At 46.3% G+C, this 25,150-nt stretch overlaps 2 protein-coding genes across 10 annotated transcripts in view; one reads left to right on the plus strand and one right to left on the minus strand.

The window, feature by feature from the left end:
* KANSL3 (KAT8 regulatory NSL complex subunit 3) overlaps window positions 1-19,971 on the plus strand; it is a 34,910-nt gene extending 14,939 nt beyond the window's left edge. For 5 of the 7 annotated variants that reach the window (XM_081868424.1, XM_081868420.1, XM_081868421.1 and 2 more), the window contains exons 12-23: window positions 674-737; window positions 1,918-2,121; window positions 2,728-2,893; window positions 5,151-5,228; window positions 8,304-8,492; window positions 10,626-10,710; window positions 12,050-12,204; window positions 13,313-13,428; window positions 14,251-14,473; window positions 15,783-15,931; window positions 17,890-18,058; window positions 19,269-19,971. In XM_081868424.1, the coding sequence (XP_081724550.1) occupies window positions 674-737; window positions 1,918-2,121; window positions 2,728-2,893; window positions 5,151-5,228; window positions 8,304-8,492; window positions 10,626-10,710; window positions 12,050-12,204; window positions 13,313-13,428; window positions 14,251-14,473; window positions 15,783-15,931; window positions 17,890-18,058; window positions 19,269-19,825 (2,155 nt within the window). In that variant the 3' untranslated portion in view covers window positions 19,826-19,971. The remainder of the gene's footprint in view (window positions 1-673; window positions 738-1,917; window positions 2,122-2,727; window positions 2,894-5,150; window positions 5,229-8,303; window positions 8,493-10,625; window positions 10,711-12,049; window positions 12,205-13,312; window positions 13,429-14,250; window positions 14,474-15,782; window positions 15,932-17,889; window positions 18,059-19,268) is intronic. The other 2 variants (XM_081868426.1, XM_081868425.1) reach the window with 2 other exon arrangements.
* A 1,266-nt stretch (window positions 19,972-21,237) lies between these two features.
* UFM1 (ubiquitin fold modifier 1) lies at window positions 21,238-25,097 on the minus strand. 3 transcript variants are annotated; one of them, XM_081868588.1, is made up of 7 exons: window positions 25,022-25,097; window positions 24,876-24,932; window positions 23,819-23,876; window positions 23,681-23,720; window positions 23,360-23,392; window positions 22,096-22,184; window positions 21,238-21,988 (listed from the first exon to the last, which is right to left on the minus strand). In XM_081868588.1, coding segments are annotated over exons 1-6 (258 nt in total). In that variant the 5' UTR covers window positions 25,024-25,097; the 3' UTR covers window positions 21,238-21,988; window positions 22,096-22,116. The 3 variants fall into 3 exon arrangements, with proteins under 3 accessions (XP_081724714.1, XP_081724712.1, XP_081724713.1); XM_081868586.1 differs by lacking the exon at window positions 22,096-22,184; XM_081868587.1 differs by having other exon boundaries at window positions 21,238-22,184.
* Window positions 25,098-25,150: the final 53 nt, after the last annotated feature.

Genomic DNA, 25,150 nt, shown 5'->3' on the forward strand with positions numbered 1-25,150 from the left:
GCGCATAATCAGTCACATGAAGTGGCGCATGCACACCATTTGAGTGGCAATGCCCAGCAACTTTGGGTAGCCCAGCCCCCTCAAATATTCTGTGGGGGGTCAAAGGGGGGTCAAAGGGAGCTCTGCACCTAGTAGTTGGCACGTATGTCTTGATTTAAACTTTGAAACGACACCAATACACACATGAAGCTGCCTTAACACTGCCAGTGTCGTTCAAGCACCCCTTAGCTGGAGATGCCAGAGACTGGACCTGGAACTTTCTGCACGAAAAGCATCTGCCCATAATTCACTGCCATAAGTTAGGACGCTAAGGTACACAAGAAAATGGGGGCACAGAATGTGAACATCAGTTTGAACAATGGGGTGTGCAGTTCATAGTGGACAGGCTAGCATAGTCCCCTGGCATTTGCCAGTAAATTTAATCAGCGTTCTTGCTGTTTGTATTTGGTGAAAAGCAAGGGTCGCTTCTAGTCAGTTAAGTCAAGTCAGCCTTGATTCCATGTAAATCCAGAGCAGGTAACTTTGTCCAAAGTTGACAAAAACATCAGTAATACCAGATTGACCTTCAGGGGTCATCTGCTACTATCAGCTTTCTGACTGTGAATTGGGAAGGAGAAGGAAATAAAAGGAAGTGTGTGCTTTGACAGGTTTTCTGGTTTTTTTTTAATAATAGGATTAGCAAAGCCAAAAAGAAATCAGAAGGCTTGACTCAGAGCATGGTGGACAGGTGTATACAGGTAAACAGATCTCCCTACTCAAGTACATGACATAAATTATGAGGTCCTAAGCACTTCTCTGTGCTAAATAATTTTGGCAAAAAGCCAACCCTAACCTGATGTCCTCCAGATGTTTTGGACTACAGGTCCCATCAGCTGCAGCCAGTACTGCCATGTGGTACTGGGAATGATGGGAGCTGTGATCCAAAACATAGAGGGTAGTTTCAACAGTGGAATGGGCTACCTTGGAAGGTAGTGGACTCTCCTCCATTGGAGGTTTTTAAACAGATTCAGTGGCCCTCTGCCAGGGATTCCTGCATTGCCGGGGGTTGGACTGGATGAGCCTTGAGGGTACCTTCCAGCTTGACAATTCTATGATTTTATTCAACTCAGTCCTATTCAGAGTAGACTCATTGGAATTTATTCACCTGTTAGTCGTGCCCATTAAGTTCAATGGGACTACTCATAGTGGTGTACACAGGGTGTAAGCCCTCACCTGACTCATCTAGCCACACTTCTGCATTTCAAGTCCTGCCCAGTCTACTCTTGGGTCTTGATGGGCAGAATCCAAAGGTTCTCAAACCCTTGTCTCTTCGTCCCTTGTCAGTTGCAAGAGAAACACTTGAACCTATCCAAAAGCAATTATGCTCACTTGAGGCAAGAGTCACCACTGCTGGGAGGGAGCCAAGGGTGTCACAGGCTGGCAACAAAGCTGTGCCTGGGCAGGAAATGCTTTCAGGCTTCCAGCATAAGACTGTCTCCTGTTTTAGCAGGGTGCAGAAGTGCCATCACTCCGTCATGTGTGGAAGCCTACCGAGAGGCTGGTCGCTCCTTCCGTAATTCCCTAATCTTCCATATGGCTGCATTGCGTTTTCATCGCTGTGCTGCCACACAGTGGAAAGCAAATCTCTACATTGCCCTCTTTGGCAGAGGTCCTTCTGCAGGGACCAGCACATAATCCCTTCTATTGCTCTGAAGGCCCCCTTAGCACATTTCAGCACATTAAATTTTCTGTTGGCATAAGAATAGTAAAAGTAAGTGTAAAGGGAAGGACTGGGAGTTGTGGCCTCGCATATATATATATATAGAGAGAGAGAGAGTTGGCAAATAATTTGAACTACAAAAAGTTTCATTTAGACCATTTGCACGTTTATTTTGTGGGTGCTCTTAAGAACCTAACCCCGTCTTCATGCCTCTGCAGGATGAGATCGCTGACTTCCTAACTGGAGTGCTCACCCGGGCAGACAGCCATTCGGGCTCTGACCCTCGGGACCTAGATGCTGAGAAGAAGAAGAAAACGACACGTGATTTGGCCAGGCGGGATCTGTCCTTTGACATGCCAGAAAGAAGCAGCCGGCCGGCCTCCCCTGCAGCCAAGGTCCCGGCTTCACCTTCTGGGTCAGAGGTAATGACAGTGGTGGGGAAAGCACGTGTGCTTGCAAAGAGTTGCAGTGACAACAGCAGAATGTGCCAAAAGAAGAGAAAGAAAGATTCTGGCACCTTCATGCTGCAGCTTTAGATTTTCCCAGGCATTGCCCACACAATTCTCAGGGCCACCTTTGGAACCCTATGCCACAGGAGCACGGCCAGCCACATTTGGAAACATAGATTAAATGTGCTCACCTTAGTCTGCTCTTCTCGCATTTAGCTTTCTAAAAAACAAATATCCAGCTTTTATAATAAGGATCACTTAGGTTCTGAGGGCACTTGTCATACTTGTGAGATGTGAGCATGGAACTGAGGGATGCAGTGAGCCCTGTATATGAAGGGTGGTGGAGGGGGTTTGAGAGTGAGACCCATGGGTAGAGAAGCAAAGATTCAGAATTCTTAGGAGGATAAAAGGAGCCAGTAGCCGAGGTGGGACTCAGTCATGAGAGCAGGGAGGTGTTGGGGTCCATTGCTTGCCATGTCATTAGTTTTCCAAGTCCATGATCCTAAGCATTACTAAACATGTTCATTGTAGCGCACCCATAATGGTATTTGGGGTGGGGGGGCTTTTTCCCTTGGGCAGGACCTCTCCAGCGTATCCAGCAGCCCCACCTCCAGTCCTAAGGCTAAAATGGCCACTGTGTCATCAGTTCAGAAATCCAGTCAGATTGGGGCTACCCAGTTGCTGAAGAGGTCCGTGCAGCGGACAGAAGCTGCTGCAGCAGCGCTGACCCACAAGCAGGCTCAAGGTAAGTCTGCCTGTTTGTCTTTGTGGGGCAGCTTTTCGCATCCTGGGAATGCTTAGACTGGGGCCTCCAAGCAACTTTCAGAAAGGGGTCCCTTCCTCCAGAACAGAAACAGCCGCTTTAATGGGCCTTTGGAGTCTTCTGTTTAGTAGCTTTTGTTTCCTTGCTGCTCTCCTGCTGCTGATTGTGGCTTTTGTAGGCTTATAATGTGCCCGTGCAGATTTGTGTCTCCTCATCAGTTGACTGTGTAATGGAGTATCCGAAGCATATGTGATGGTCTTGTATGTTGAGGGATAGAGATATTCAACAGGTGCCTTTCATCCTGCATGGTGATAAGCTTGTGCAGGCTGTGCTCTGTGGCTTGGTCTGTGAGGTGAATGCAGGTGACTCCAAGGGAAGAGAACAGCACCGATGATAGATTGCAAAGGCACATGATAGACTGGCGGAGGGCGAGGCAGGGAGTTTTCTCTCATCTTCAGTCTGGTTTTCTGCGTGCCCAGTGCAGCTCAGCAGACCTGCCAGCTCCCAGTAGTGACCACTCCTCCTCTTTGTCCTTGAAAATACAGATCCTTTCCCTTGAGCTTTTAATTGCAGATCTTCTGCTGGGACTCTTGTCTTTGGCAGCAGATGAGTTTCAGCCCAGACTCTGTTTCAGCGCTGCCAAGCTTTACCCTTTCTTTGCTTCATGCCTGCTGTGGAGGGAGGAATGGGCAGGCTAATGGAGCAATACCATCCTCATTACAGTCATCCCCTAAATTAGAACTGGGCAGGAAACTTGATCAGAGAAGGGTGGAGAGTCACAGCTCAATGAGCTATGCATGCAGAAGGTCCCAGTTCCACGCCCCCCCTCCAGATAAAGTGGAGCTGTGGTGGTGGGTCTGGGAAAGCTTGAGACCCCAGGGAGCTGCTGCCAGTCAGAGTAGACAATATATACTGAGCTAAATAGACCGGTAGCCTGACTTGAGCTAAGGAGCTTCCTGTGTTCTTAGCTGGGCTACCTTGGCTGCCACTTGACCCACAACTGTCCTGTGATGAGAGTGTGTTGTGCATCGCAGCTCAGCCTTTGCCAACTTGCTGCCCTCCAGATATATTGGACTACAACTCCTGTCAGCTCCAGCAACCCTTTACCTGATCTCACTTGGGCTGGTTGGAGCTGTCATCCAAAACTCCTACAACTCCTGGAAAACACCAGGCTGGTGAACGCCGATGCAGCTTGATATTGCTGGTGCCAGATTGGCTGAGCAACTTACTTTTCTCATAGTCCCCCTTCTCCTTCTCCGTCTGGCCTCTGTTCTCCTTCTCTAATACATGAGGTCATTGGGGGGGGGGGACAGCATTTGTCAAGGGTTGAAACAGTTTGCCCTGTTGTTTGATCACCTGTGGTCCTTGTCACTCTGGCCTTTGTGGCTGTCAGCCAACTCAAATTCTAGGTCTCATTGTGAAGCCTACACTGAATTGTGTATGAAGGCATCACTCCTTCAGAAAAGCAGCAGTAAGTGCTAAACACCCTCTAAATAAATCTTTATGCTTTGATTGTTCTAAATTACAGATTTAGGCACATCCTAGCAGCAGATCAAAATAAGTGCATGTGTGGCAGCATGGTCACTCCTTTGCTTTCTTAGAATTCAAACTCTCAAGGTAGCCGTAAATTTATTGTAGCAGCTGGCCAGTGCTAGCAGGCTTTATGCCACATACCTCCATTCAAGAGTGGGTACTTGGAGTGCTGCTGTGTTGAGCCCTAAACAATGACAATCAGCAGTCACATTTTGCTTCCTAATGTGTTGTGTGTTGTTTGTGCCAAGTGTTTTGCAGTTATAATTAAATATGTCTGAAATGACTTCGTGTGATTTGTATTAGTAAGTGACCCTGCTCAGGCAATAGCTGAAAGTGCAGTCAGCGAGGGAGAAAGAACAACTCAGAAACCGGCTTTTGCTGTCTCTGACAGAAGTTGCTGCCTGGTTCTGCTGGTCAGGGTGGAGTGGGTGATCTCAAAGCCCCAGTGACAGGCAATATGCTATAGGATTCTGCACCAAACTGGTGCCCTTCAGATGTTTTTGAACTGTTGACAGTCCCATCAGCCCTGACTAGCACCGCTTTGAAGGGTTGGGGGAGGCTGGGCTATAGCCATGCCAGTTAGAGATGCCTCTTGGATCTACTTGCCAGCCAGCCGCAGAGTTTCTCTTCACATGGTGGGTCAGAGGGATGCCCCCCCCCCACAAACATGAGCTGCAGGACTGTAATTTTCTCTGATTCATTTCAGCTCAGTTTGCTGCCTTTCTGAAACAAAACATGCTGGTGAGGAAATCTCTTCCTCCTGGCACCTCTTCATGCCTCTTTGGTGAGTATCTCCTCACTTTCTGCCTCTGCTGCCTCTCTCTTCTTCCCTCACCCTCCTTCTCTCTCCCTCCTTGCGCTGCTTTGGCAGTGTTTGGGGGCCTCTTCTGCCTTCTCCCACTCCTCCTGTTGCTTTAGCAGGAGCTGAAGTAAAGTAGCTATAGAGGACAGCTTCTCTTCCTACCCACCCACCCCACTTTTTTACATAGCTTTGAAAATTGCATTACTGCTGGAGGCAGTTTTTGCAGTGGGCCTAAACAAAACTATTTTCTGCCTGGACCGGCCCAGCTGTTCCAGCCCTGCTTTTTCCATGGTGCTCCTGGAAGTTGCAAACTGCTACCACAAAAGGGAGATGAACAGTTGGCAGGGGAAGTTTGGGGTGTTGCAGTGAGGCTAGCTTTACCAGCTGTTCTTCAAGAGGCAGCAGGCTGCCTGCCACCTGGTCTTGGTGGGTTTTGAACTCTAGAAATTAAAGATGGCAAAATGGGACAGATCTGGTAGACAGATTGTGACCCATCATGGGCTACAATCCGCTAGGAATTTTTCCTTGCCCAAGCTTCATTGGGATGGAAGTGTGGCCTGATAAATGCATGGCAATGCATTTCTGGTAGGGCCTTGTGCTAATAAGGGTGGTTTTTTGAGGTGAGGGTGATTCCTTCTGGGCAGCCTTCCAAGGGCCGCATTCTACTGGTCGGCAGGGCCAGATGCAAAAGCAGGTGGAGTTATAAATGTAAATTTTACCTTTGTTTGGTAGCCTAGCTTCTACACAGACTCCCACACCCTTCTCTTTCTTTGATCCATCTAGACAAATGAGGCATTATTACTTACAAAGGCATATTTCAGCCAGGCAAAAACACTTGAGGTGTGAAGCAGGACCAGTTTGGGGCGTGACCCAGGGACAATTCCAAAGGCCAGGTGGAGAGGCTTGGAGAGCCACATTTGGGACATGGCCTGCCACATACACTATGAAAATAACATTCGCTAAGTAGCCAGCTCTCGCTAATTTTGTAAAACACAGTGCTTGGTGCCAGTTTATTCAGTAAAGAATGGCTACGTTTTGACTTGGCTTTCTTCAGCAGTCTGGATACATAGAAACAGTGCCAGTTAATTGGAACTTGCTGGGCTACCGTAACAAATGCAGGTTGTCAGTTTCCTTCCCAGCCTGCACAGAAGTTTAGTCTCAAAATGGTATCCTCATTCACCTCAGAGCAGCAGCAAAGCCAACAGAGTTCCCGTAGAATTCTTGGGGTGCCTCAGCCTGGGGACCTCAGCATTCACTTTCTGCTCCATTCAATTTGGTGGCTCTGAGCTGCTGGTTAACAGAAGAGAGCAGGGGTGGCTAACCTCTAGATGTGTTTGGACTCCTATTCCCATCTGCCCCAGCCAGCATCACTGATGTTTGGGGCTGGAGTCCATCAGCATCTGGAAAGCTGTAGCTTAGTCACCTCTGGAGTCCTGTGTGGAGTACTTTGTTATTTTGGACTACTGTGAGCACACACAACATCTGGAAAGCTGTAGCTTAGTCACCTCTGGAGTCCTGTGTGGAGTACTTGGTAGTTTTGGACTACAGTGAGCACACACACACACACACACACACACACACACACGTGATTCTCCACATTCTCAGCAAAATGTCTCGAGTGACTTTGGAGTAGAGCATGCACCAGGTTTCAAAGCAATGTGTTAACTCTTTGTCTTAGTAAACAGAAAACTGACTCCATGCTGATGGCCCTGGTGAAAGTGGCTGCTTGGTATGAATCAGGTTCATGGGTTGTTTCCTCATCCAGGACAAACAAATACTGAGCTTTACTCTCAGCTGTTCTTGGTACCGTTAGCTATCAATGCCCAACACTACAGAGCAAAAACATCGCTTATTCAATGCTGTGGCTTCTCTATCATCTCCACATTGTGGAATGATAACATATTGGGGGCGGGTAGGCTTTAAGCTTGAAAAAAATCCCTGTTTGTGAGATGTTCAGAGAAGAAGGTCTTCAACGTTGTTGGTTCTTGTGAATACCTCATTTGGTTCCCAGAAAGATCCAGTAATGAAGCCATCTGTCCAGTTTGCTGTTTGGTCTGACCCAGGAAGAGAGTTCTGAATTTTGCTAAAGGGGTGTGGTTTTAGGGACTTGAAACACACCACTCTTTTATCTCTAAGCCTGAGTGTTGCAGTAAGAAGGAAAAAGTACCTAGCTAGCATGAGTTGTGTGTTGAAGGCATTAGCAGAGAGAATCCGACAAGTAAACCATGTTTTAAAAGGTAAAGGGACCCCAGGTCCAGTCATGGCTGACTCTGGGGTTGCGGCGCTCATCTCACTTTATTGGCCGAGGGAGCCGGCGTACAGCTTCTGGGTCATGCGGCCAGCATGACTAAGCCGCTTCTGGTGAACCAGTGCAGCGCACGGAAACGCCGTTTACCTTCCCGCCGGAGCAGTACCTATTTATCTACTTGCACTTTGACATGCTTTTGAACTGCTAGGTTGGCAGGAGCAGAGACCGAGCAACGGGAGCTCACCCCATCACGGGGATTCAAAGTAAACCATGTTTACTTGCACATAAATTATGATGAAAGCAATAAGATTAAGACCAAGTTTTAAAATTGTTAGGCTGAAGTCTTGGTGATTTCTGAATGAATTAGTTCCAAGTAAGTTTGCTTAGGATTGCAGCCCTGCTGTGGAATCTGGTACATCTGTTAGGAAAGAGCTCCTGCGTTTTGAAATGAAGTCCATCTATTTCATGAGTGCAGCTCACAATGTCTCTCCAGTAGCTGATCTCTTCTTCCTTTACCTATTGGCCCCTCCATCCATATCCTACAAGTCCTCCTTCCCTTCTCCTAGTTTGCAGCTTGAATGGCACCCCTGATTAATTTCTATTTAATGCTGATGATTGGCAGGTGAGGTGACAGCTTCAAAGAAAGAGAAGAAGGGTTCTTGTCGCCTGCGAAGCAAAATGACACTTTGCACAGGGTAGCCTGGAGGAAACTGCAGGGATGTGTGTCTGGGCACATGCACAGGTTTGTGTTGTGAGGTTTCCCCTGTACACTTAGTTTCAACAAACTGTCTTGTATTCTCTGGTTTCAGTCTCTTCAGAGCAGCAGTCAGAGGCCAGGGAGAAAGAAGATGTGCGAATGCAGCTGAAGAGGCACCAGGCCCCCAGTCCAACTCACTGCAGCAAATCTTCCAAGCGAGCCAAAATCAAGGTGACCATCGTCTCCCATGGAGAATCTGCTGACACAGGGAATGGAGCCCCCTTAGAGGCACTGCCAGAAAGTGAGTCCTGGGAACTATAGCTCACTTACAGGTGACCAGTGGTGAGGAGGGAGGGTCTAAAGGTCACAGGAGATGTGTGTCAATCACCTCAAGTGGCGTTTTGGTTGGGAGAGTGCTAGACTAGGCTGGTGGATTAATGGTTTGGTCTAGTGTATGGAACAGTGCAGAGCAAGTGCCTAAAACATGTTATTATCTGACATGCAAGGTTTAGGCCATTGTATTAGTTCCAGGGAATAATTAGCTAATATTTTTCATGAGCAGCTCTGAGTTGCAGTAGCATTATAAACAAAAGAGGAACTGCACTGTTTTCTAATGTTTCTTGGATGCAGGTGGGTTTTGAAGCTAGAGTTGGAGAATTTGTTGGGATCTAGTTATGTTAGAGTTGCTCTGTGAGCTGAACTAATAAAGCATTGCCGTGAAAGACATGGCCATCACAAAACTGAGACCCCTTGTATGGATTTCTGCAGATTGCACTGCAAAGTGAGAGCAAGAAAGGCACAAACAGCAGCTCCAAGAAAGCCCTCAGCCAACACTGGAAGGTGGTTACAAGGCTGCCTCTTACCCTCGTCATAGTGCATGGTATCCAGGGGGCCATGGCTACTAAGTTTACAGCTGTTCCCCAGAAAATGTGATTCTGGTTGATGGGAGGCAGAAAACAGCTTTGTGGAACATGTCTAGGGCAAGTTGATTTCTAAAGGCCTGGCCAGTGGTCTGTTCAATTTTTTAAAAATATTCTTCTTTCTGGTGTCCATGGCATTTGGTTTCTGAGCCAATATATTTAGCTTTTCCAAAACTAACAGGTTGAAGTGTTTTCCACAAAATCTTCCACCTGGGAGCTCGAGATCCCCTATAGGAAAAGCTCTTTCTAGGACTGATGCTGACTTCCATTGGAAGATCCTTTGTGATTTCAGATTTCTTGGCAAAGCCAGCTTCTAGATGTGATTATTGTTTCGTAACATTCTCATAGCCTGAAATATGTAGTTGATTGCAAATGATTTCCTAACCTGTAGCATGTTTGGATGCAGCAACTGTGCGGATGTGTGCATGGCTTATGCAAGTATGCTGGTAAGGGGCTGGGAGTGGCCACAGCTCCCTGAAGGAGGGCACACTCTATTGCACATCTTGGTTCGCTGCCCTCACATAGGAGGGAAGGACCCTGAATGGGAATGACTGTATTTGCTGATGAGCACATGATGTAACAGCGGCAGCACATTGCTAAATGGGAACTCCTTCTAGAGTGGTCTAGTGATGCGCATGGGCGCCCAAGCTCAGTGTGAAGCAGGAGATAGGATAGCCACACTTGAAACATTTATTGGGGATAAATCAGCTAAGGCTTTTAAAATGGAAGCAAGAGTAGGCTGTCGAGCCAACCCTTCTACAAAGAGGGCTTCACATAGTTTGAGCACATCTGGACATGGAGACTTCCAAAGCTGTAAAATGTTATACTTTTGTAAATCTTCCCTTTAGTTAATTCAACAGTAGATTTATTTATTTTTACTGTACAAATTAACTAATCCCTGTTTAATCACTGGGGCATAAATTTATCAGCTTTGAAAGTCTCTGTCTCTTTTTAATTTTTTAATTATCCAAACTTTATTTCTTTTCACAGACAATAATGAAATGCAGAAGTAAACTTGAACCAAACAAGAATTCCCTCTTACCATACGTGGACAGGTGGAATGTGCAAGACAGATTTTCATTTGTATCCAAAACACTGCAATAAACGCGTGATTTTAACTTGCTTCTGTTCCTGTGTATTTTATATGAGAGATGCTTTAAGACAAGCCCTGCTATGAATGATTGGCCAGTGCTAAGAGGTAGTAAAGAAAGAAGGGTGTTTGGCATAACAGAACAAGGGAAATAAGTATAAATTAAATCAGCAGGCAGGAGTGCTGATTGCTGCTTCCAAACTAGACAGCCTGGTGCTTTGGAGGCAGTGAGGCTGTTTGGAGTCTAGAATCCAGTCCAGTTGTTACTCTGCTGTATGTGCTGAGTGAGTCACATAGTGACGTGGTATTTCTTGCATCTTTCACGGCAGTGTCAGGCTATGGGTTATTGGAGGTTGATGCTTGGTTTTTTTCAGTCCTTCAGACATACTGCAGCAGAAACTGACTCCTTTTTTTCCTTTTGCAGTAGCTGCAGGGAAGCCTATTGCTGCAACCTTGGGACCATCCACCTTGGCTGTAAAGGAGGCGCCTGGATTGCTTGCCACCTCCAAGTGAGTATCTGCTGGCCTTCGATGCATTTAGGACCGATTCATGCATCTTTTAAGGGTAGGCTACATTTGTGAATGAGTTGTCACAAAGAGTTGCCTTGCTAATCTCAAATCACCAGCGTTTTCCCCATGGAAATCAGTTCACGCATCCAACTCTGAGAAATGCTTCATTTATGGAATTCATTGATGCACGGTGCATTCATTCATTCATTCATTTTAAAAATTAATCTTCCCTTCCTTTCAAAACAGTGTGTGTAATAATGATGGTCAGTTGCTCAGCAGGGGTACTGTATTATGGTATATATTTTTATATTGTAAACCACCCTGTGATCTTCAGATGAAGGGTGGTATAGAAATTTAATAAATGGTTACAATAATCTATCCCACCCTTAGGAGGAGATTTTACGCATCTATGGAGGATGGGCCTACCAATACCATCCTGGGCCTCCTGGGTCTAAACACTGTGTGCTGTGAAGAAGCAGCAGGAAGAGCCCCTTAATGCCCTTATAATGGGCTTCTCATATGCACCTGGCTGGCTAATACGGGAAATGGAGCAAATTGGACAAGACTGGTCATTGGTGTGGTCCAGCCGGACTACCCAAATAAATAAGAAGAGCCTGCTGGATCAGACCAAAGGCCCAGCTAGTCCAGCATCCTGTTCTCACAGTGGCCAACCAGATGCCCGAAAGGGAAACCTGCAAGCAGGATCCAAGCACAAGAGCCGTCTCCCCTCCTGTGGGTTCCAGAAACTGGTATTTAGACAGTGGAGGCAGAGCAGAGCCATCATGGCTGGTAGCCATGGATAGCCTTCTCCTCCATGAATTTGTCTAATCCTCTTTTAATGCCATCTAGGTTGGTGGCCATCATTGCCTCCTGTGGGAGGGAGTTTCATAGTCGATAACTATGCACTGTGTGGAAAAGGACTTTATTTTATCTGTCCTGAATCTTCCACGGTTCAGCTTCACTGAACGCACGCTACTGCTAGTGTTTTGTTTTTGTTTTGTTTTTTATATGAGAGGGAGAAAAACTTCTTAAAGTTTATTCACTTCATTCTTTAAGTGCATGTAAGTGTGAAGTGGCCTACAGTCAGCATGGCACAGAAGAAACTATGCAAGCCAAGCTACCATGTGCTGCAAGCACTGGCGCAGATGCACCCCAGAAAGGGCACCTGCAGAGCAAGTGGCTCCAGGTGCTGCATGCAGGGGAGCCAAACAGTGCCTTTGGAGGAAAATCAAATCTCGTTTGTGGCTGAGCAATTCCTCTTACCCCATGCCAAGATCTGTGTGCAGTGTGTGTGTGCTTAATAATTTAACTGTCTTTCCTTTTTTCCTCCCCCACCCAGGCCAAGTTCTGCTGCAGACAGCCCCTCTATCAGTCCCACCCCCTTGGCCACGATCCCTAGCAGCACAGCCCCAAGTGCTTTCCATGCTCTGCAGAACAGGCTGGTGGCAAGTGGCACACATTGTATGCAGGCCCAGCCGAGCAACGCTGTCCAAGGTAACTTCTGACTCTCTCTTTCTGTGAAAAGGCAAGATTACCCCCACCAGGCCTCTGAAAGCAACCGTTGCCTCTGGCCTGCATCTGAGAATGCCTTTAGTACTTGTGCACTCTGGCATCAAGGTAGATTGAGAAGACCTCAGTTTTTGAATATTTTTATTTTTATTAAATTTGCCACTCTGAAGGCCTTCAGCAAACAGTGCTTCCAGGGTGGCTAACAATGAAAGGTTTAAAAGCAAACAATTAAACAAACAATGTAAACCATCAATTGAAAATCAAAACCAGGATAGCAGGTAAGACATGATCAATAATGGAATAAGTAAGGTTAAGTTAATACAAAAAACTTCACAGTGCTTATTTAAAAGCCTTTTCCACCTAGCACCACTCCAAAAAGACAGTGGTGTTGACGCCAGGCTCTTGGGGAAATATTGATTCAAACCCAGTACCCTGTGGGTTCAGCCTGCAATGGCCAATAAAATCCAGACACCAGTTATCAGTCCAACAGGACATTTATTTCGGCATCGTAAGGCCAGTGAGACACAACCTCAGCTGGCAAGTAGTTGAGGGGTGACACCCCAGATATAAAAAAAGCACTAGCATTTATGCTCTTGCAAGCAAAGGGGCAGCTATTTCCATATATGACAATAGTTTCTTGTTTCTAATGCTTTAATCACAAGGCATACCAACTTCCTTATCTTTCTCTCCTTACTTTGTCCTCAGCAGTAGCTCCTTTGTGAATGTTGTTCCGTCCTTCTCTCATGGTTCTCTTGCGAACACAACCTTCACATTGCAGCCTTCACCTGCTCAATGCTGCTTCTTTTTATTCTCCTTCCATAAGGCACGCCTCTCTAGCACAGAGCTGCTGGGTGACATGAGTAGGAAGCCTCCGCTTGCATTTCACAGAGGCTTGGGGTGGCTTCAGATGTGCAGTCCAGGCCTGTCAGCTGAATGGGGAGAGAAGTGTGCATCTGGCTGGCTACCCTGATTTGTTAGCGCCAAAGCTGTTCTTGAGTTGTCTGACTGGATCAGATTGTTGGTTCAGACAGCAAATTTGTTTCTTGAAGCACAGAATGAATAACCCTCTTGCTTCTCTTTGGTTTATCTCCAGGGGCAGCTTCTGCCAGCAGCCTCCTGCAAGGCTTGAGCTTCAGCCTGCAGGACATTGGCACAAAGCCAGCCGCTCTCCCAACAAGTGTTGCTGCTGCTGCAGGGCCTTTGGCTCAGGTAGGTCCGTGTGAGCAACCTGTGGGGTCCCTGGTCAACCAGTGGGCCAAAGGTCTCAAACATGAATCCCCAGCTGTTGTTGGGCTACAACTCCCATCATACCTAGTTATGGATGTGGGCAGCGCTGTGGTCTAAACCACCAATCGTAAGGTTGCCAGTCATAAGGTTGGTGGTTCGAATCCCCACGACGGAGTGAGCTCCCGTTGCTTTGTCCCGGCTCCTGCCAACCTAGCAGTTTGAAAGCATACCAGCATGAGTAGATAAATAGGTACCACTGTGATGGGAAGGTAAATGGTGTTTCCATGCACTCTAGCACTTGTCACAGTGTTCCGTGCACCAGAACCAGTGTAGTCATGCTGGCCATATGACCCAGAAAAGCTGTCTACAGACAAATGCCGGCTCCCTCACATGAAAGTGGAGATGAACACCGTACCCCCTAGTCGGATTCGACTGGACTTAACCATCCAGGGGTCCTTTACCTTACCTAGCTAGCAGGACCAGTGGTCAGGGATGGTGGGAGTTGTAGTCCAGCAACAGCTGGGGACCCAAGTTTGAGAAACCTGGTTAACCCCTTAGATATCTTAGCATGAAGTAGGGAAAAGGGAGAAGCCTCCTGCTCAGCGATGTATCATTCTTATACAGTGGTACGTCGCAAGACAAAACGAAAAACGCGCAAAACGAAAGAGTTTTCCGGTTTTTGAGTCGTTCCGCAAGACGAATTTCCCTATGGGCTTGCTTCGCAAGACGAAACGACTCGCGGAACGGATTAATTTCGTCTTGCAAGGCACCACTGTAACCTGTTCCTCTTTTTCCACCTTGCAGACCTCAGCGCTGAAGACCTCAGCCCCACTCCAGAACCTGAGCACCATCACCACAAGTACAGGCACCATCGTCCGCACCATCCCAGTTGCCACAACCTTGGCATCTCTTGGAGGCTCAGCAAGTGGGAAGCCCACCACTATTCACCAGCTGCTTACTAATGGGGGGCTGGCAAAACTTGCAAGCAGCCTTCCTGGCTTGGCTCACATCTCTGGTCAAGGGACAGGTAAGAGTTCAGCTGTAATGGCAGAACAGGGAATAATTGTGTTCTGTGGTGACTAGTGTCATTTTTCCTTGGATTATGGCTTCGCCAGTGTATGCTGAGGTCACTGTGGCAATACTGATGAGGGAGCGAGTTGATTGGGGCCAAAACAACAACTACAACAGGCATGGAGCCAGAATGCTATAGTATTCCTTCATTCAGAAACTTGCATTGGTGTGAATCAGAATTCAGTAGCAAAACCAATACATGTATAAATAGGATCAACAGCAACTGCAAGAGTTGCAGTTATGAGCTGATGAGGTTGGTGCCGGCTTTCATGCTTCTGCAGACCCTGATGAACTGAGCCATCATGGAGTGGTTGACTGCAGAGATCCAAGTTAAAATATCCATTCAGCTTGGAAGCTCACTGGGTAGTTTGGGGTAAATTGGGCTTGCTATCTCAGGTTGATGATTAAGTGGCCTAATCCTAGTTGCACCACCCTGAGCTCCTTGAAGAAAGGGGGAGATACAATTGTGATTTCTCCAGCACTGAGCCTAAAAAACGAAAACAAACAAAAAACCCACCTGAGGCTTTGCCCTTCTCTAGTCTCATAGCTGTTGATTGGCAAGGAAAAAATAGGTTAAAAAAAAAGAATTCCGTAGATGCCCCAAGATACAGGTTTGGGGCAAGTACTCTTTGGTGAAATAACCCCCACAGAGATTTAAAATCACAAAATGTGCAGCAAATATAGGGTATTCTACCTTTAAAATATGCCCTTCTAAATTCCTTCCAAAGTTCCCCACTTCCACTAGTATGGAAAAAGACCATGTTTGGTAAGTTAGAAATGGTTTACTTACAAACTTTCAAAGGTCAGATTCATGTGTTTTCCATACAGCATTCAGAAAACACAGGCAGCAAAACTTAAGTTAGTTCCAAAGTGGTTAAAGTTCCTGATTTATTTGGTACAGGAACACAATGATGGTTTGTAGAAAAGCCATATGATCTGAGCTTGGAGCTCAGAACTCTACACACATGGTAGACTGAAGGAAACAATAGATTTTACTTTCTTCCTCCCAAGGTGATGGGGTGTGACCAAGCTAAGTGTGGCTGGACATCTTACTCTATGGCATTGACCTATTCATGCATTAATTAGACTTAAGTGTTTTGGTTATATGAGGCTGGTTATCCCTCAATGATGGTGTCAGTCTCTAAAGTCTCTGCCCATAGAAGGGCAGTTGTAAACCTAACTCCTGATTTGTGACTGCCAACTCTGGCATATGTGTGTTCCCATGGCAACTTGCATCAGTGACTTTTTCCCTCCATTTCCACCAGGCTTAAAAGCTCCAACCACTATCACAGTGACTCTGCGAGGACAGGCCAGCCGAGTCACGACCCTCAGCCAGGCAGCCATGGGAAGCATCCAGCCCCAGTTGGAAGAGCAGCAACAGCTGCTGCTACGGTCCCCACCACCTCCACCTCAGGTAATTCTGCCTGCTGGAGCGCTAGCATTCAGGTGAGGTACATTAGGGACAGAAGAGTCACAGAACTGTCTTCAAGCCTTGACATGGGCACTCGGCCGTCTCCTCTTCTCTCTTGCTCTAAGGGTTTTCCAGCCAGCCTTTGGCTGTCTTACGGGCTTAGTAGCAGCAGCTGCCTCCAAGCTAAGCTTTGTCACCTGTTTACCACAGGACCCACCTAGATGGTTTTGCCTCCTCTGGCAAATCCCCCTTAGCCCTTCTATCATTACGGAGGACATGGTGTTTTGTCCTCTTTGCCATTGTTAATTTTTGTGACTTTGAGTTATCTTGGTTAAACCTAAAGGGAGGTCCATCTGGTCCAAGAGATCTCTCTGGGAAGCCTAAGAGCAGGACATGAGCGCAATAGCCCTCTCCCAACATGTGTCCCCCAACAGATGGTGTTTAGAAGCACACACTTCCTGTGATACTTCCTGTGATGAGTAGTCATTGAGCGCCTCATCCTCCATGAATCTGTGTGCTGGCTGGGGTTGAGGAGAGTTGTAGCCCAAAAGATTGGAGGACACCAGGTTGGCAAAGTCTGGCTAAACCAGATTGTAAGTGACATAAAGGTAAAGGACCCCTGGCAGTTAAGTCCAGTCGCGAATGACTCTAGTTGCGGCACTCATCTCGCTTTACATGCCGAGGGAGCTGGCGTCTGTCCGCTCCACAGGTCATGTGGCCATGACTAAGCCACTTCTGGTGCAGTGGAACATCGACACCAGAGCAGCACACGGAAACGCCGTTTACCTTCCTGCCGTAGCAGTACCTGTTAATCTACTTGAACTTTTTGGCGTGCTTTTGAACTGCTAGGTTGGCAGGAGCTGGGACCCAGCAACTGGAGCTCACCCCGTTGCGGGGATTTGAACTGCCGACCTTCTGATTCGCAAGCCCAAGGTTCAGTGGTTTAGACCACAGCTCCACCCACGTCCCATCTATTAAAAGAAAGAAAATAACATAGGTTAAAAGAAAGAAAATAGTATATACAGTGGTGCCTCGCAAGACGAAATTAATCCGTTCCGTGAGGCTCTTCGTATAGCGGTTTTTTCGTCTTGCGAAGCAAGCCCATTGACAGCTTAGCGGATTAGCGCTATTAGCGGTTTAGTGGCTTTTAGCGGATCAGCTGATAAGCGGCTTAGGGCTTAGGAAAAGGGGGGGAGGGAAAAAACCCCGCAGGAACTCGCAAGACATTTTCGTCTTGCGAAGCAAGCCCATAAGGAAATTCGTTTTGCGAAGCGCCTCCAAAACGGAAAACCCTTTCGTCTAGCGGGTTTTCCATCTTGCGAGGCGTTTGTCTTGCGGGGCACCACTGTATTTAGTTTGTAATGGAACCCACTTCATGCACTTTCTACTCTGTTTTCTCAGTCCCACCCCCATAAAGGGAGCGTCTGATTCTGAGCTTATGGAAAGTGTCATGTCAGATAATAGTTTGGGATGGACTTGTGGTATGAATCCAAAGTCTGCTTTTGCTTAAATGCTGAAGAAGTGTCTGGGGACTTACTGGTGCATATTTAAAGATCTATTGAGTCAACCTGGTCAAAAGGTCCGGTGTGCATCCTATACCTACATCTCCGGGAATCAGAAATACACAAGTTGGAACTGCAGCACAATGTTAAAAGGGCATCCCTACACCCTAAGTAGCACTACTAAGGCTTGCAAACAGAGTTAAGAAGAGTATGCTTGGGAAACTTTTGTTTGCTATGCACCTCTACAGCATTCAAGCAGGGTTTTCCCTCCTAATAATGAAAATGTTGGCATAATTCTATGTACATGTCACACAACATTTTTATAGCAGTATAGGTGGTTCTTTCTCATAACTTTTGGTATTTGGTCCTTTCCATTTTCTTACTCACACTTCTGAGTTGCCAGAAATGTCATTTCATTGCCCTCCATTTCTCTTCTATTTCTGTGTTTACATTTTTCAGATCGCAGATAGTGCAGTTGGAAACTTCACCAGTGCAGCTTCCAGCTCCACTCCTTCCAGCAAGTTGTTGCCCCAGGGGGAACTTGGCAAACCCAAGGCTGGCATAGAGATGCCTCCTGCTGAACCAACATCTCAACCAACCTCAGCGCCGCCACCAGCACTATCTGTAGGTGAGAAATGGTGGCATCTGAGCAACGTCTAGAAATTCAGCTGCAGGGGTACATCATGTAGCAGGTCACTGCTTTTAGTAGTCATTGGTGAACAGCTGTCCTCTTTTTAGGCAGATAGCCGCTGATGTTCATTTCAACTGAATATGAAACAATCCAAATAGCTAGGTTGCTCATGTGCTCAGTCTAGTTTCTTTCATTCATTTAAAACAGAATGCCTGTCATTAGGCTAGGCAGAAGGAACGCCCATATACTGCATGGAACAGAGGGTCCAAAACCTTTTTGAGACAGTGCCCCTTTGGTTCCACGAACTCATCCTGTACCTCATGCCCTGTACCTTATAAAAAGCATTATGCAGAATAATGGTTTGCATGACTTACTAAGGAAGATGACGCAGTAGAATGCAAAACAGCAACTATTGCACATTTACTCAAAATCCAATTAAAATTCAATGACCTTGATCCAGTGATACAAACTTTTCAAAGTGATAGTCATTTACTTCCAGCACCCCCCGCCCCCCGGTAATCCGTTCCAGGGGATAGTATAGCCAGATCTGGGAACCACTGCCATAAACCATAAAGGAATTCTACGTGAAGTGTCTGCATCGACACATGGGGCTGCTTAGGAGCCAGGGAGCTGGTTTCCTCCCATTTTAAAGTGCTTCTCAAATGTATCTTGCCTGCATTGTCTGAAACATCAGCAGCTTTCCTGGCAGTTTTCTTCCCCACCACTTACATTTCTGGGTACCCTCTCAGTACCTAGAAAACAACTTTCTAGAGTCTGCAAAAGCAAATTAGATTTTTATGTGAATCCGTAGTATTTACAATCTACTCTCTTCCCAAGGCACAATTTTAGAAAGGTGGGAAATTATATGGGAGAGAATGCCACCAACTTTCATGTTTACCCAGCCCATTGCACCATTTGGGGGTTCCCCTGAATGTTATTGAGAATACTGTCTTCTGAAAATCATCAGAAGCAAGCGCCTGTATGTTGCTAGAGAGCATAGTGGCCTTGGCTGTCTCACCGATTTGAATGTCACTGGCTGTGGTCAGTCTGAGATTGAGTAATACAGGATAGAGTGATAATGGATCTCTCCTGAAATTGTGTCTGTGCAGGTGGTGCCTGGTAAATGACACCCTGGTGCTTGATTGTAGAGATGTTTAATTACCTGGGCACCAACTGAGACTCTTTTCTTGTCCCTCTTCCTGCATAGTAACCACCACAAGCCCCATGAAGACGCTGTATGTGATGTCAGATGCCAAACTGTCTGCCCTCACAAAATCTGTCATGGCAGAGGCCGCTTCCGTCTCTGTGAAGCCCACAGCAGTCCAAACTGCCGTTGCTTCCTCCAGCTCCTCCTCAGCCCCTGTGGGAGCTGTGACCTTCGCCACCTCCACCCCAGCTAGCACACCCTGCAGCCTTGTGCATTCCAAAGTGGGACCTGTGTTGCAGACGACATCCAAGACGGTGATACTGACTTCTACACTAACAGCCATGAAGGGTGACCGAGCCCTAGGACAGAGGGTGGAGAAGGTGAATCTGACCAAAGGTCATGCACTTGGGACTGTGGAAACCCTGGGCAGGGTGCCTTCTGTCATGGACGACAGCAGTACCATCATCCACACCAGGGAGAGTCTTGCAAACAGACACTTGCTTCCACAAGGCATGTTGTCTGCTGGAGCTGGCACCACACTTATCACATTGGGCAATAACTTGACCAGCTCTTCCATCATAGCCACAGCTGGGCCTGCTCTCAGCCAGAAGCCCTAGCAAGGAGGCATCACCATGGAACTGTTTGGCCTTTGCAAGGGAAGCAGGGGTATTGTTCTCTCATTCCTGTCCTCCATGACAAGAGGACCCTTCATCTGTTTTGTTCCTTTGTCACTTTTAATAAACGTATCTTTTTGTGTACATAACTTTCTTTAATCATTGCCTTCATTGCCTTCTACAGTGGTGCCTCGCAAGACGAAAAGAATCCGTTCCGCGATTCTCTTCGTCTAGCGGTTTTTTCGTCTTGCGAAGCAAGCCCATTGACGGATTAGCGCTATTAGCGGCTTAGCGGCTTTTAGCGGCTTATTGGCTTAGCGGATAAGCAGATAAGCGGCTTAGCAGCTTAGAAAAAGGGGGGGGGGACTCGGAAAAACTCGCAAGACATTTTCGTCTTGCGAAGCAAGCCCATAGGAAATTCGTTTTGCGAAGCGCCTCCAAAACGGAAAACCCTTTCGTCTAGCGAGGCATTCGTCTTGCGGGGCACCACTGTATTAAGGGAGAAATGTTAAAATATTCACAAGTGTTGAATGTAGATTGCTGGGTGTTTCTAGGTAGGTTTCTTAGAGCATTGCTTACCAAAACATTTTACAGATAGTGAAATGTTTTTTACCTCCCTTGTATGGGGAGCGAAACATTTTGCCTAACCGGAGATCCCTTACAGGCAGCAATTGTATTAAGAATATCAGTTCTTGATTCCTGCCCCAAGCTAATAAGTTCTAAAGTGGGGGGGGGGCATCTTCATGAGGCTATGCTGCCAGGACTCTCCAAACCGAATGGCTTTAGTGATTATGCATGGCTGAGTGGGATACCTAAAAGCAGCAGTATTGTCACGCCTTGCTGATGATTCCCACCTCCATAATGCTCAAGTACAAAAAGCAGCATCTGAATTAAACAGATTTGCGCACTCAATCCCTTTTTTGCCGCAGAACTACCTAGTTGTGTCAAAGAAAGACCTACACTAAAGAACAAGACAGGCCCACAACAGTAAAACAATGTGTGCACAGAGCCTCTACTACAAATAGGTGCTTTTTATTCATCTTCCACAATTAGAAATGTGACATTAAACATTCTGTGGAGGTTCCTTTTCTGCAGGGGAGGGAGTCCTTGGATGTGTTCCCCCTACCACTTGTTCCACTAGCCAGGCCTATGCAAAATAAGTTGCCCTCCCCACTGCAGGAAAATATCTTTTGCCAGTCTGTTCACTGACACCTCATTTGTCCGAGGATGGACAGTAGCAGCAGAAAGGCTTGGATGTGGGACTAACTTGGCAAACAAGCTCAGGGATTTGCAACCCCAACCCCACTTCTGAAAATATAAGTAGAGGTATCCCTGGTTTCTGACTCAACAAGGCAATATGCTAGTGAGCCAGGTTCAAGGTTCTTGTGTTGATATGCAAAGGCCTGGCAAGTTAATGATATAAAGTATAATTTATTATCCATCTGGGGTAAAATGAGCCATCTTGAAGCTAGACAAAGCCATTCTGAAGAAAACAAACAGACGGAGGCTGGCACAATTAAATCATACAAACGCTACGAACATTTCTGCCCCCAAACAGCAACCAAAGCCTTTAAATGATTTCTTTTAATGGAATGAAAAATGAGAGCTGGAATTCCTGATACAAGTGCAAACAAGTTTCCGTAACTGAAACAAACACTGGAGCATCTCCCATTTTGTTATTTGATTAATAGTGATATTACTCAGTTGGGCTCCTTATGACCAGGTATTTAATGTTACTAGGTCTTAACACACATGATCACATCAACACATCCAAACAATCTGCTATGGCTGTGAATGGCAGCTGCCAGGCTCCAACCTCCTCAAAGTGCAATATGGGAAGATCCCAGGAGTAGACTTCCCAGTTTACTTAAATGGAGATGTATTTCCACTGCACGTGACAGTGTCTGCTCAATCCTAGTGAATGGGGTAGCTTTTGATCCATACTGGTCCTTCCACACTTGCAAGGAACCGTTGGATCAAGTCAAAGACATCCATATACTAGAAATAAGCTTCGATTTAGAAGAAGTTGTTTCCTCAGAAGAAAATCCAGCCACTCTGTAAGACGATTCTCTATAGGAGTCTTTCAGTAAAATTTCAGTGGGTCAGTCAATTCTAAGCAGTCCATCCAACCTCTGAGGCCACTCTTTTCTTGGCAGGAGTTGACAGCTGACGCACGATGATTTCACAGGGAAATACAATGTATTTTGCATTATAATATAGTAGGTTAATTCCTAAGTGAATATGCTTACGGATCCTTTTTGCCTGCTATTTACCTTATCTAGTAAGTACATATGTTAACATTTCCCAACACGATCTCTGGGAATAAGCCGTAATTCTGAGCCATGCTTGAGGAAGACGTTTCCTAATGAGGAAGGGGGAAAAGAAATTGGTTACATGAGAGTACATAAAAAGGTAAGCATAAATCACTGTAAGCCAAGGTAAGGCTTTGGGTAAATGACTTGCTGTTACTGGAAGTAAGCCATGAAGGCAACTTGTTCTAGTCTGATAGGTCACAGCAGATGCATGTGAACAGTTCTCTGTAATGTGTTAAGACACCTTTGCTGCGTTCTCTTGCTAACACCTAAGCAGAGATGACAAAATTAAAGATTCTGACAAGGTTGGTTACAGGAAGCTAAAGAGGTCTGGCTGGGATTTTTAAAAATGTCACTTGCATAGCTCATCTGCAGCATACAGTCATGGGAAAAAGAGAGAGAACGTATACCCTCTTTGAATTTTGTGGTTTTACATATGAGGACATAATAACAATAATCTTAGCAGTAATAGTTACTTAATAATATTATTTACTTAAAATTAAGTAAATATTGCACCATGTCATGATGTAGTTTACAAAAATAAAGCCAAAATGGAAAACCATGTGTGAAAAACTAAGCACACCCTTACTGCTTCCAGAGGAATTAAGAAGCTAAGTAGCAGATAGCTGCTGCTAATCAAACACCCTTGTTTAATTGATCATAAGCAATTATCATCAGAAAAAGAAAATAATCAAGGTGTTGCAATGACCCAGTCAAAGTCCAGCCCTCAACCCAAATGAAATGCTGTGGAGGGACCTTAAGAGAGCTGTGCATTGACAAATGCCAGCAAATGTCAATGAACTGAAGCAACGTTATAAAGAAGAGTGGGCCCAGATTCCTCCACAACGATCTGAGCAATACAGAAAAAAATTACTTCAAGTAATTACTGCTAAAGGTTGCTCTACAAGCTATTGAATCATAAGGTATACTTAGTTTTTCACACACGGGTTCTCAATTTTGGCTTTATTTCTGTTAAATGAATCATGACACAGTGCAATATGTCATGTGCTGTTGTTCATCTGAGGTTGTATTTACCTAATTTTAAGACCTGCTAAGGAACAGGTAGTTGTTGTTATGTCCTCATATGTAAAACCAAAGAATTCAAAGAGGGTGTACTTTCCTTTTCCTATGACTGTACATCCTTTTGAGAAAATGACAGTATTAAAAAAAACTTACATAGAAAAATATTCCATTTTTAAAAATCTAACTGCAAATAACTACTTACCAGCTGTCTGTGCAGGGTTTATCCCTATTCCATCTGTGGGGGGAAAGTAAATAAGTCAGTCAACACATGGAAGTATTAACCAGCAACTCCTCTCAGTAACCAAAAGGAAGCTTGCTGCTGCATCACAGAAGCCTACAAACATTGGTAAGCATGAACTTCCTAGGCAGAATCAACTGGAATTTCTCCCGCATTAGTCCTATTAAAATAGATGGAACCTGCACTGGGATTAGTTTTGGACACCTGAAGAGATGCCTGAACATCTTGGCCACTGGCACCAGGTCTACCTCAAAGTTTCCTAAGTTATAGGGGGAAAACACTCACCATTTGTTATGATGGCACTTGTTGCTGCAGGCACTTTGAACTAGTTGAAAAGGAAATATAATACATTTTTTAAAAACATCAACATGTAAAGAAATGCAGTAGCAGGTGCAATTTGGATGTTGCCAGAACCTTACTTACTTCTTCTGCAGCAAACTTCAAGACAGCAGTAAATGGTGTACTTTCAGGCACACTCAGTCTACAGAAAACCATAAATAAGATTTCCTAATTAGTTCCCCCACTAGTACGAAAGAAGCATTCCAGCAGCTACAAATCTCTAGTTAGCAGCTGATTTTCACAATACATTCCCCTAAGGTCTAAAAGCCGGGAGGAAGAAAGGTTGCTACTCGCTCTTCCTGCATGTCCCCCTTTTTCACTATATTTAAGGTAAAGGGCAGACCAAGCCAGTTCCACTCAAAACCTAATTCCCTAAATTGCTTGGAGAAGACAGGCCACAACAAAATAAAATATGGCATGTGGAATAATGTTGACTTATCTTACAGGACTGTTGCACGGAATACTGAGATTGCCTGCAGAGTCAAGTATGGCATAATATACGGTTAAAGGTAAAGGTACCCCTGACGACTCTGGGGTTGTGCTCTCATCTCGCTTTATTGGCCGAGGGAGCCGGTGTGCAGCTTCCGGGTCATGTGGCCAGCATGACTTAAGCCGCTTCTGGCGAACCAGAGCAGCGCACGGAAACGCCGTTTACCTTCCCGCCGGAGAGGTACCTATTTATCTACTTGCACTTTGACGAGCTTTCGAACCGCTAGGTTGGCAGGTGCAGGGACCGAGCAAAACCACCGACCTTCTGATTGGCAAGTCCAAGTGGTTTAACCCAGTGTTGCCCAACCTTGGGTCTCCAGCTGTTTTTGGACTACAACTCCCATCATCCCTTGCTAGCAAGACCAATGGTCAGGGATGATGGGAGTTGTAGTCCAAGAGCAGCTGGAGACCCGAGGTTGGGAAACACTGGTTTAACCCACAGCGCCACCCGTGCCCCTACGGTTACCCCTATATTATTATGAGCCGTCTTGGAGCGCCCTCTGGCGGTTCCCGGCAGAGGCAGACTAAACTGTAGCGTCGCAGAGCAAAGCCCCACCCCTCCGCCCGCTAGAGAATGATGTGGCTCAGCGGCCCGCGCATGCGCACCCAGGAAAGCGAGCGGCAGCTGACAGGAGGGGGGGGCGGGACTCACACTTTGTAAGGCAGCCGCGGGTCTGAGGTGAGCGTGACCTTAAAGGTGACCTTGGCCCTGCGAGGGGAAAAGGGAGACAGAGCGCGGTTAGCGGCGGGCGGACAGCACAGACCGAGACGGCGCGAGAAGGCGACCAGCGGACTCACATCTTCTCCTCTCAGGCAGCTCCTGACGCTTCTGCTTCCGGAACCGTGCCTGCGTCACTTCCGGACGCGCCTCCCATAGAGATAAGAAAGGAGAGACGCGAACCTCATTGGAGCGGAGAGGTCACTTCC

This window comes from Podarcis erhardii, assembly GCF_964252035.2.
Source record: "Podarcis erhardii genome assembly, chromosome: 7".
Lineage (NCBI taxonomy): Eukaryota > Metazoa > Chordata > Lepidosauria > Squamata > Lacertidae > Podarcis > Podarcis erhardii.

What these genes read in the sequence shown, in the direction of transcription:
- UFM1 (XM_081868586.1), bottom strand. An exon ending in CCGCGGCTGCCTTACAAAGT is followed by an intron (nt 23,877 to 24,875) that starts GTGAGTCCCGCC and finishes GGTTTTCTGTAG; the next exon opens with ACTGAGTGTGCCTGAAAGTA. An exon ending in TGAAGTTTGCTGCAGAAGAA is followed by an intron (nt 23,721 to 23,818) that starts GTAAGTAAGGTT and finishes CTTTTCAACTAG; the next exon opens with TTCAAAGTGCCTGCAGCAAC.